At 33.4% G+C, this 11,508-nt stretch overlaps 4 protein-coding genes across 4 annotated transcripts; 2 read left to right on the forward strand and 2 right to left on the reverse strand.

Annotated features, from left to right (window-relative positions):
* Positions 1-321: 321 nt before the first annotated feature.
* Positions 322-3,549, forward strand: LOC145733407 (major facilitator superfamily domain-containing protein 12-like). Its single transcript, XM_081986217.1, has 3 exons — positions 322-464; positions 1,769-2,089; positions 2,141-3,549. The coding sequence occupies exons 2-3, from the start codon at positions 1,922-1,924 to the stop codon at positions 3,401-3,403; spliced, it is 1,431 nt and encodes a 476-aa protein (XP_081842343.1). The 5' UTR covers positions 322-464; positions 1,769-1,921; the 3' UTR covers positions 3,404-3,549.
* LOC145733409 (gustatory receptor for sugar taste 64b-like) lies at positions 3,490-6,125 on the reverse strand. The gene is made up of 8 exons (XM_081986218.1): positions 5,332-6,125; positions 5,093-5,278; positions 4,885-5,036; positions 4,705-4,821; positions 4,497-4,651; positions 4,274-4,436; positions 3,762-3,851; positions 3,490-3,703 (listed from the first exon to the last, which is right to left on the reverse strand). Exons 1-8 carry the CDS (start codon positions 5,666-5,668, stop codon positions 3,587-3,589), a joined length of 1,317 nt encoding a protein of 438 aa, XP_081842344.1. The 5' UTR covers positions 5,669-6,125; the 3' UTR covers positions 3,490-3,586.
* Positions 6,126-6,273: 148 nt separating this feature from the next.
* Wdr82 (WD repeat domain 82) lies at positions 6,274-8,607 on the reverse strand. Its single transcript, XM_081986222.1, has 4 exons — positions 8,117-8,607; positions 7,190-7,430; positions 6,961-7,135; positions 6,274-6,898 (listed from the first exon to the last, which is right to left on the reverse strand). The coding sequence occupies exons 1-4, from the start codon at positions 8,422-8,424 to the stop codon at positions 6,672-6,674; spliced, it is 951 nt and encodes a 316-aa protein (XP_081842348.1). The 5' UTR covers positions 8,425-8,607; the 3' UTR covers positions 6,274-6,671.
* A 141-nt stretch (positions 8,608-8,748) lies between these two features.
* LOC145733405 (uncharacterized) lies at positions 8,749-11,501 on the forward strand. The gene is made up of 11 exons (XM_081986210.1): positions 8,749-9,036; positions 9,093-9,495; positions 9,744-9,940; positions 10,025-10,179; positions 10,232-10,324; positions 10,379-10,528; positions 10,580-10,710; positions 10,761-10,842; positions 10,912-11,081; positions 11,136-11,219; positions 11,270-11,501. Exons 1-11 carry the CDS (start codon positions 8,899-8,901, stop codon positions 11,380-11,382), a joined length of 1,716 nt encoding a protein of 571 aa, XP_081842336.1. The 5' UTR covers positions 8,749-8,898; the 3' UTR covers positions 11,383-11,501.
* The last annotated feature ends 7 nt before the right edge of the window (positions 11,502-11,508 follow it).

Raw genomic sequence — 11,508 nt, forward strand, 5'->3', positions numbered from 1 at the left:
TTATACAGGGTGTGTTAAAATTAATGTTAACTGTAACAAAGAAAAAATAGAAGTTTTATTTGTCACTTTTTTTGTTAATACTTATTACTATCTCAGTTTTGAAATAACCAGGAAGAAACCGTCTTTAAAGAGGGATGAAACTCCACCTTATAAGGATTTACATGTTTTGATTTATTATATAAATCAGGATGCTCCTGTAGGTATTCTTACAGTTCAAGTGGGAAAATTTGCCCTACTTATTGTCACCCACTACGCAATTGACTTACGAAATTACATCCACTACATACTGAAAATCAGATAAAACCACTATAAGGATTGATGAAATTAAATGGCCTTTCCTGAGGTTATTATCAATCAGTTTCCTTCAGGTGTAAGTTGTTCAATTAAAACGTTAATTTAAAAAAAAAATCAGTATCCTAAATTAAAATCATAAGGAATTGTTGGTGTAACTCAGTAAATGTCAGGTATGTCTATAAACTGTTTTAAGTTGATTATTAATTAACTAAGCTTCTTACACAGGATCCCCAAATTTTACAAATACATTTGATTCATACTTATAACATTAAGTCTGTCTTTGATAACATTGGTTCATTAGTTATTTAGTGAAATTACTTATTAGAATATACAGAACGTTTTGCATAAATGTAGATAAAAACATTTCCATTAGTGTTTATTAAGATTTCCTGTTTCAAAAGAGCAGATGAGAGTTCCGGCAAAAGATAAATAAACAATCAACTTAAATTATTTAGTAACCCCTTGCAATATAACATCATTAACACTCGAAATTCATATACTTAAATCACAATGCATTTAAGATAACCAGTTGCAACCAGAGTGTGATGTAAAATTATGGGCAAATGCACTTATTATCTATTTGTTGAGTAAATCGACGTTGTTTTATAGGGCATTGCCGTTTTGCCAACTCAACCTACATTTGGAGCAAACAGACGTGTCGACCTACTTTATATTTTTCTATTAAAAGTAAATATTACTTTGCTAATGCGCCGTTTTGTGGTTTATTTAGCGGTAGCATAGTAATCTGTGTTAACCAAATACATGCACTTATATATCTTCTAACCACCTTACTTCTTCTTGTCCTGTACTTTCGTTTCATAGAAATGAGATTTTTAAAGTGTAAAAAAATTGACGCAAGACTTCACGGACTTAAAATTTTACAAACTAGACCGAAATAGCATTACTAAACAACCAAACATTATATAACTAGTTAGTTTGCAAACAAAAGTTAAATTAAAGTATTATTTTAGTGGTGAAGCAAGAAGTGATAAGTTATTAATGTCTTTGTCACGATTTTTCGTCACATGCCTTTCCAAACTTGACTTTTTTCACTCGACTAAATAGTTTAAAATTCGATATCAATCTGGTCGAAAAGCCAATTTCGTGCAAACGCTAATTAGTATATTTCAAAGTCGGAAACATACAGTATAACCGTTTTTAAGTAAAAGAAACCTGTATAGGTAAGTTGTTTTTTTTATTTTGGTTTGGATACCTAATAAAATCAGTAAGGCAAAAATAAAAGTCAAGAGGATTTCGTCAAGTTTAAAACCTTCAAACACTGCCTGAAATTGTATGAGATGAATGAAAAAGGTACTTCCATTAATTGTCATAAACACTTAATAGTAATTCTTGATCAATTTAGGATACTTACTACTCAAATAAGTTTATTTTTAAACTTAAAATCCAATTTAAATCAATCTTAATGCTTATAGAATTTAAACTGCTTCTGATCTAATTTAAACTCGTATTTCAGGATACTTTCTTCAAATCAACACAATGCGTTTACAAGACTTTACAAGAGAAATTATTTGCTGTTTTTGTTGTGACAGTCGATGTTAGGGTAGAAGTCAATACTAAGAACAATCCAGTGTTAAAATATTAAAGAGATTTTGTACGAACAACAATCATGTTAAAAGAAAAGAAAGACTCTAAACTTTCTATAACTGACGACATCTGCTTTAAAATCAACAAAAGTCTCCCAGTAAAAATCTACGTGGCTTATGGATTTGGACATGTACTTAATGATGTATGTGCTGCTATGTGGTTTAGTTATCTTCTCGTCTTTTTCCACTTTGTAAGTAAAAATCAACAACTTAATAAATATTCAAAACAGCAAATATTTCAGGTATTGGATTTTGAAAATGGTCAAGCTGGTATCCTACTTCTGGTTGGTCAAATAGCAGACGCTGTTGCCACCCCATTCATTGGCTATAATTCAGACAAAAACCACGACTGGTGGATCTACAGATTTGGCAAAAGAAAGATATGGTACTTTATGGGAACGATATGCGTCATCTTCACTTTCCCTTTCATCTTCTCCCCCTGTTTGGGGTGCGAAAGCGCTTCCAGGTTGAACCAAATGCTCTACTACTCTTTCTTTATCATTATTTTCCAATTTGGTTGGGCTGCAGTACAAATCGCCCACATGTCCTTAATTCCTGAAATCACCTCCAACAAGAACCAACGCACTAAACTGGCCGCTGTACGTAACGGTGCTACCGTGGTGGCGAGCGTTTTGGTGTACCTGGTCACTTGGTGGATTCTTCACATATCTGGAGGAAATAACAGCAAAATTGGACCGGAACACGCTCAAAAGTTCCAGTACATCGTGTGGTCAGTGATGACACTAGGCACAATGTGCTCTGCCATATTTTATCTGATAATACAGGAGCCAACGTTAAACAAAGTTAGTGGAAACCACCAGGATAACCTTCCAACAGTGAGCTTCAAGAAATTGTTTCTCAATCCAAATCTGTACATGATTGGAACAGTGTACATGTCTTCTAGACTGTTTATTAATTTAACTCAAGTTTTTATCAGTTTGTACCTATCAGAGAGTCTGGATATGGTTGCTAGTGCATTAGCTTTAGTACCCTTAGCAATTTACATTGCAAGCTTTGTTGCTTCTTTTCCAGTTGGAATGATCACGAAAAAGCTGGGAAGAAAGATCACATATTTAGTAGGAGCAGTTCTGGGACTAACCGGCTGCATATGGATTCACTGGGGACAAGGAGACATGTACACTTCCTACTACATTTTCGTTGTTTCCTCTCTAATGGGGGTAGCCAGTACTGTAGTCCTAGTGTCAAGTTTGGACATCACCACCAACTTGATTGGCTCTACAACCAGCCGCGGAGCTTTCATTTACGGAATCATGAGCTTTGCTGATAAACTGTCGAATGGTGTGGCTGTTGAAGTTATCCAAGCCGTTCACAAAGACGAAAACGTCGGATTTTATAGGAACATACTGACGTATGTCTGTGGTGGGGCTTTGATTTTGGGAATGGTTGCGGTAGTTATGGTTCGAATCAACCATGACAAAGAGAAAAGACAGAGGAATGAATCTGAGGAAACTTTACGTGAATCTGTAATAAGTTCCATCACTTGAGAAATATGTGACTGTCCTAGTTTTAGTACAAGAACATTTGAAAATCAAGTATGATTAAGTTGAGTTGTTTTTATAGAGACTGTAAATTTTACTGCGAAGTGAGTCAAAAATACATCCTTTTGCATTATTCCTATTAAGCTATTTTACCTATATGAGGTACTAAAATAGACTTGCAAAATCCTGTTATTTTGTACACGGACAGGTGTTACTTGTAATATTACTTATAGTTGTACTTGTAGTGCTTTTCACTGGTGAAAACTGGAAAATCATCAGTTCAAACGTCACAACAGTCGCAGCTGCCTGTAAATAAAAAAAAAATATGAAAAACTAGTTTTTCTTTGAACTAAGACAGTTTTACCTGTAATAAGAAGTTTTTTGTTATTAGAAAGAAGCCATGTCCAGTGATGCCGTTTGGTAGGTAGTTGATTTGAGTGATTAAACGGCTTACCTAGTAATAACAACTTTAAATATACCACTCCCATTTAGGTCTAAAAGTGACAGCAAAAGATTACACCCACTAAGTTCTAAGGTTGAACCACTGTTGTACAAGTGGGCCTAATAGTTTAGTTACCAGACAATCATAAGTTTAAGGTCATAAAATGACCCAATTTATCTATCTAAAATCTAAATCTAACTGTTTTGAAAGCTTCTAGACTAGTTGGAAAGCATTTTAGAATGTTCTAAAAAAATTTGAAAGTTTCTAGGCTGCTTCAGGAGCATTATAGAAGGTTTTTGGACAGTTTAAAGAGCATATTTAAGGTTCTGGACTGCTTAAGAAGCATTTGGACGGTTCTATAAATTGTTGGAAGCTTTTAAGCTACTCTAGAAACATACGGAAGCTTTTGGAAGATTCTAGTCTACTTCACTTACATCAATGGTGTAATTTTCCGTGGGTAATGAGTATAAATATTTGAGTGGTCTTCTGGCAGCTTCGTTTAAAGTAGCTGAGTACAACGATACAGCTACAAGTCGGAACACAATATAACCAAAGGAGTAGAAAAAATAAATACTGTCTATAATAGCTTCTCTTTCCCTGTAAAAAAGCTTTAAATGTCTTCTGAAAGTCTAGTAGATCCATACCAAATAAACTCACTTAATGCTATTGTAAAGTTGAATGCAAAGGAACAAAATATTGTTTAAAAACGAAATTAACACTAGCCCAGCTATTTGTATGTCGACCACTTTGGTTAAGTTGGATACTTTGTAGTAATCTTCACGGATTTCTTTCCAGAACTTGTTGGGAGGGTTCTGAAATTACATAAAATCCAACTTTTTTTACAAAAAAATATTAAAAGTATTACCTTGCAGTGTTTGATCCTGTTTGATATTAAATTAAACTTTTCTCTTAGAGAAATGCTGATTAAAATAATGAATAAATCGGTAAAGTTCCAGGTGAATGTGCTGATAAAATTGGTAACCTATAATTCATGTTATTTTTCTTATTATCAATAGATGAAAGTAATAGTTGATGATGAACTTACTTCTACAATTGCTCCAGCCCAATGTGAATAACCGACTAATTCAAACCATTGAGGAAAAGCACATTTGAAGTAAATTTCTACAGGATGATCTTTGTAATTTTTACATGTCATACCGTGGAACAGATTTGTAAATATAAATAAAATGTGCTCAACTGGAACAAAAATGGAAGTTTTCACATGAAATTTCAAATCAAACTGTGACACTTACTGAGTCCAAAAAACATAAAGAACGTGGACGTCAAAATGTTTCTCCTCTTCACATTTTTACTGGTATTATAATTCCTCATTGACATTTCAACGTAAGTGTATTCCTTCAATATTTTTTGCCATCTCCAAGCAAGGTACATAAAATGAATTGAGGCGAACGAATTGAAAATATAGAAACTGGTAACCGCTGAAACAAACTGTTTTTGCAAAAAACTTTTGGTTTTACATAGTAATACTTACAGGTTTCATCAATTAGAAATCCGTGCAATGCCATTTTGACTACTGCTGCCACTCCAGTAGCAAAAACGCAACCGAAATGTATTAAAGAATACAAGAAGCGTAAACTTAAAAATTTGAATTGTACATCTTCCACATTTTTCCCGACGTTATGTAAAGGCATAACTCCGAAGCATTGAGATAAAACTAAGGCAAACCGGATTTCCTGGTGGAAAGATTGAGATCTGTTGTACAGGTGCGATCTGTTGATATGGTTATTGTCTTCGATTGTTAACGAGGTTTCGGACTTAATTTTACGCAAAACCCTCATTTTGCACCATACGTTTAGAACGTACTTCATGGAGCGATATGGGGTGTATGGTTTGAAGAATAGTATTTCATTATTAATGGTTGTTTTTGCGATTCTTATCTCTCTAGTTCTTTTGTTTACTTGCGATTATATTAATGAAAAATCTAGTTGATGTTTTGCTTGTATTCCAAGTATTTTTGATTTGCATTATTGTGATGGACTATTATGATTATTAAATGTGCTTTGAATTGAACTTTTAACAACAAATTTCACTATTTTACATGTGATGTAGGTCAACTGATATAACGTACCAATAAATCCCTAGTAAAAAGTTTATTAAAGATTATCTACAACATTTACAAACTACTGTATATAGGTAATGGATTGTTTTACTTTCCAAAATATTTACCTACTTGTCATAGCCTTCAGATGTGGTAAACAATAATCAATTTGGGATTGATTCATGAATTATGGAGAACAGTTTGATATTAATTGATAAGAGAGAATACTGATGGTGTGGATTTATGATAATATTCATTAAAATAATTCCAGTTTTTCTGCAGAGGTTGGTATTATTGATTGTGATCTGAAATAACGTAAAATATGAAAAATGGTTGGAAATATGAAAATTGGTCTGGAGTATTAAGTTGACTCTGTTTACTAAAAAATTTAAATCATTTATTCACACCCTTCCAGACACATTATTTTCTACACTTTAACATATTGTTGTATTAAAATGTGAGGTCACTAAATGTAGAAAATTTATTGCAGTTGGCATTAATTTACCACCAAACTGTAATAAAATAAACAACAACTTACACAGTGTCTTAACTAAATTATGTACAGACTGTAATTAGAATTTGTTTACTGTAAAAAGATGAAAATGAAATTACTTGGTTTTTCACAGAATTTGTCACAACACTAACGTAAAACATAAAAAGATGATGATTATAAAATTTAAAACACAATGAAAACTTACATTTTCCCCAAACTAAGTCTTTGGAAAAAAAAATCAGACTGTACACCAAGTTGTTAACAATTTAAATTGACTGTTTTACGTCTCGTCCACTGATGGCAACCAGAACGCCATATTGGTGCAGGCAGAAGCCAACATCATGTATTTTGGATTGAATTGTACACACTGAACTGGACCGGGATGATCCGCATTAAGAACACACACTTTGTAGCCTGTATCCGCGTTCCAAACATGTACGCGTCCATCTGTTGATCCACTGAATATAAACTGAGAATCCGGACTAAACGATGCTTCTATAGGAATGCCTTTAAAAAAAAACCAGAAGTTTATTTACCTATTAAAATTAACACAATCTTTGAAAGCCAACCTTTATTATTTAAATGACCAGTAAAAGTTTGTAAAGGACTCCCATGGAAAGCATCTATCAGCCGTATAATTGATCTGTTAGTGCTGATCAGTATTGTTTTACCATCTCTTGAAAATTTCAGACCAGTCCAATCACACTCTTTTTCCTGGGTCAGGGTAAATGTCACAAAAGGTCCCTACAACACTCAAAACTTTACCCAACTTCTCCAATACCAAACTAGCTACCCTACCTTGTCAAAGGACCTTAAGTCATAGAGCTTTATGCACTCAGAATTTACGCCAGCAGCAAAAACTAACCCCTCAGGATCATACGCGGCGACAGGTCGTCCCGATAAATGCATAAGGCCCTGACAATTGGGAGATCTCAAGTCCCATAATCTTAAAGTTTTGTCTAAAGACCCAGAAAGAAAAGTATCCTCAACTGGAGACAAACAGAGAGACACAACTTTCTTTGTATGTCCAGGAAAATATCTAGAAATAAATTGTGACTTTGCAGTGAAAAAAAGTGACTAAACAGAAATATGTTTTTATAACAATTCCATTTTAAATAGTACAAATGATCAGGAAAAAAAAGCTGCCTTGTGTACAAAATTCCAATTAACCCATAGCAAATGTTTGAGTTGTTCCCCTAAAATAGTTTCTGTCATTTTCAGCAAACTAAGGTGAGAACAGTTCATAGATTTGATATGAATAAGCATTTGGATTAACTAAAAATGTGAGTTAACCTTTTAGAGGATTGTCTAGGGTAAAAGAACCATGGAACAGCTGAGGATGACTTAATTTCTTAAAAGTTAATCCAAAAAAATGCTTAATACACTTAAAAGAACAGCTTTTAAAAATAGATTATTTTTTAAAATTAAAATAAGATTTTCAGGGATTTGGAGCAATGGGCTATAGGAATAAAAAAAAACTTAGGAAAAGTCAAAATGCTTGTCACCTTCTGTTGATATTTTGCAGAAATCTAGTGATCTAAATTAGGTGAAAATCCCTTAAAAAGAGACTATGAAATACAGAAAAAAGTGTGAGGTTAGGTTTTAGGAGAGGTGTTACCTTTTTTGATAAAACAGGCCAATATTATAACTAAATGAGTGTATTTGGTAATAATATAAATCTACCCAAGGACTACATATTCATGTTTTTAGTAACTTTACACTTACCTTATGTATTTGTTATCATGTAGTGACAAATATCTGATAGTATCATCAACCTTAGTGGAACTGTGAATTGCGGTGTTCTTAGCGTGCGTAAAATGAATCAAGTCCACTCCATATTTCTTGCTGTTCACTGTGCGAATTTGGGTGCCTTTCTCGCAGTCATAAATCACAATTTGGTCATCTTCACTGCAGGAAATCAAGGTTTCTCCACTTGGAGAAAAGTCAATACTGTTGATTTTGTCGGTGTTTTCTCGAAAAACTTTCGCCACCCGAAAGCTGCGGACCACTTGGTCGATAAGTTTCATTTTCATGAGGGGCTTTAGATAAGAAAGGGGACCCCACGCCAAGCTGATACAACCAAATACAAATAGTGAAACAAAACAATGAATTCTTTCAGATGCCTAGTGTATACACGTAATTAAAGTTGTTACTAATAATTAAAATTAATTAGTTCCAGACCATCATTGATAAACATTTCCTTAACATAACCAAACGATTTACAACAATAAATAAACAAAAATAAATACAATATGGCCGATCGGAGAAAACGTTGACGTTTGCAATGAATAAATGTCATTAATGTCAATGGCAACCAACCAAACACGAATGTTTTTGAAAAGAAGAAGAGAAGAACACTCAATTTTGTGTTTGTTTTGATTTTGAGGTTGAGGTGTTTAGTTGAATTAATTTTTAAACAGTGCCTTTAAAATATTATAAACTGTTTATTGTGATAGTGACAAAATGTTCGAATTAGTTTTAAACTAAAAAAACAATTCAGTCATAAAATGGGTGATGACTTTGCCAAAATATGCAGAACTTGCTTGTCTGAAGTGGAAAACTCAAAGCCTCTCTTTATAGAGCAGTATATCAATGAAGAACCCCTGAAACTAGCTGATATTCTTGCTGCCTGTGCCTCAATTCAGGTAAACTATCAACATCCTTATAATAGTAATGTTTTCTTTTCTGATCAATATTTCAGGTGCTAGAAGATGAGAACTTGCCTAAGCAAGTGTGTTATCAGTGCGAATTCAATATTTTAAGTACATTTAGCTTCCAGCAACAATGTCAGAAATCAGACTCAATGCTAAGAGCTCTCAAGCTAGAGTCAGCACAAGGACAGATAGTAGAGTTGAAAACTCTGGTAAAAAACCCAGAACAAACTATTTTAATAACCGAACAATTCAATGAAAATAATCTGAGTCATGCTACATTAAATGTAACATTAAGTTGTAAGGCTAATGAAACCTCAGATGGTGATACTTTTATAATAAATAATAGCCAGTATTTGACTAGTTATTCAGATACTGCAGAAACATGTGATTCTGAATGTAGTTTTAGGTTGGGTAGAGATGAAACTGAACAATATGTGAATTACAAACAGGGTAAGTAATTAATTAAAGTGTTTTTAAATGCAAATAATATGTATTTTGTTGTATTAAGTTGGATACATAGTGTGATGCTAAATAATAATTAATGGTATTGCAAAACTGTACTTTCTATTTAAAATACTTATTTTAAAGGAAACAGTTGAATATTAATGTCTCCATGTCCTTGAACAAATACTCTTATTAGTGTGGGAGTTGCCCTGCTTGTAATGACATTTATAATATCTTAACTATTCAATTAACAGATCCTGGCCTGCATAATGTTAGAGAGGAAGAACAAGTAGATAGTGAGGCAAATAATTTTAATAGTACAAACCAAGAATCTCCTATAAAACCAGAAAATAAAACTCTTATTAAATTGGAGGATGAAACTTTACAACCTTTATTTCCATGTGAAGTAAAAGAATGCACAGCATGCTTTACTACACAGTTAGATTTAAAGGTAAGTGAAAAAATTGTGACAAAAAACACTGATTATATGACTTTTCTCTTATTAAATCAACTTTTAACCAAATCATGTTTGCAGCGTCATAAACGAACCCATTTTACAAAACACAACTACTGTGAAATTTGCAATAAAACATTCTCTAGTGCAAGTACTTTGTCAAGGCATATAAGCAGCAAACACCAACCACTTAAAAGAATACACTCCTGTACACAATGTAATAAATGTTTTGCCAGGTAAAATACCGGATAAAGCTTGTTTGCCTATACACAGAGTGAAACGTTTTAGATCTGACGACTTAAAGAGGCACATTCGAGTTCACACAGGTGAAAAACCATTTAGTTGTGAAAAATGCGGAAAAGCTTTTGCTCAATCCTTCAGGTAAACTGTTGGACTTTTGAAACCGAAAAAAATGGAGAGTTGATGTTATTTTAGATTACTAGAACACATACGGTCGCATTCGGATGTAAAAAATTTTATTTGCGCGATTTGCGGCAAGGGTTTTGCCCGGTACACTAGTCTTTTGGCGCACAACAAGACCCATAATAGGGAAAAGTCGCACGAGTGCCCGAAATGTGGTAAAAGGTGGTGTTTGCTATAGCTTTCCTAAAATGAGAACTAAAAGTTTTTCTGTAGATTGTGCGGTCCTGGATCTTTAACGGCCCACTTAAAAACTCACACAGGTCAAAGAGATTACGTTTGTAACTTTTGTGATAAACCATTTACTTCTGCTAGTAATTTGGTTGTTCATAAAAGGACACATACAGGTGAGAGTTCTCTTAAACTTTTTGCAATACATTTTAGAGAACTGTTTCAGGTGAAAGACCATATTGCTGCCTAACTTGTGGAAAATCGTTTTCAGATAACTCCAGATTGAATGTGCATAGCAGAATTCATAGGTAAGATTGTGATCTTCGAATTTAAAGTGAAATAATTGGACTTAAACAACATTTCTTTAATTATTTTAGTGGAGTTAAACCGTACGTTTGCCCTCATTGCCTGAGAGGATGTGTCAGTTCCACTCAATTGAAAAGACACATGAGAATCCATACTGGAGAAAAACCATTCGGCTGCGAATTGTGTTCGAAAACGTTCAGAAGACGGGAAGATCTCAAAAACCATACCAAAATTCATAACGGTAAGTTTTCCCTTTTGTTTGCCTTTATATTTTTACTGTTTGTTGCTCATTTAGATGAGAGGAATCACGTTTGTCCTGTTTGTAATAAAGGCTTTTTTCAACGGAATACTTTGAAAGTCCATTTGAGAATTCACACAGGTAAATTTTATCTTATTTGTAGTAGTTTAGATAAGATTTTGTGTTTTCAGGTGAAAAACCTTATACTTGCAATATCTGCAATGCATCTTTTTCACAATCTGGACCATACTCCACGCATATGAAAACCCACGATGATGAGAACAACTGCATTATTCAGACTTAAAAGTAAAAAAAATGTTGTTTAATACATAATTATGTTATATTTTGTGTTTTGACTGTTTTTCTACGTACCTGTTGTCGATTGATTGCCACAAATTGTACAAAATTTGCTTTGCTAAATAATACACAA

Source organism: Ips typographus, linkage group LG9 (assembly GCF_016097725.1).
Source record: "Ips typographus isolate SLU linkage group LG9, UJ_Ityp_2.0, whole genome shotgun sequence".
Taxonomy (NCBI): domain Eukaryota; kingdom Metazoa; phylum Arthropoda; class Insecta; order Coleoptera; family Curculionidae; genus Ips; species Ips typographus.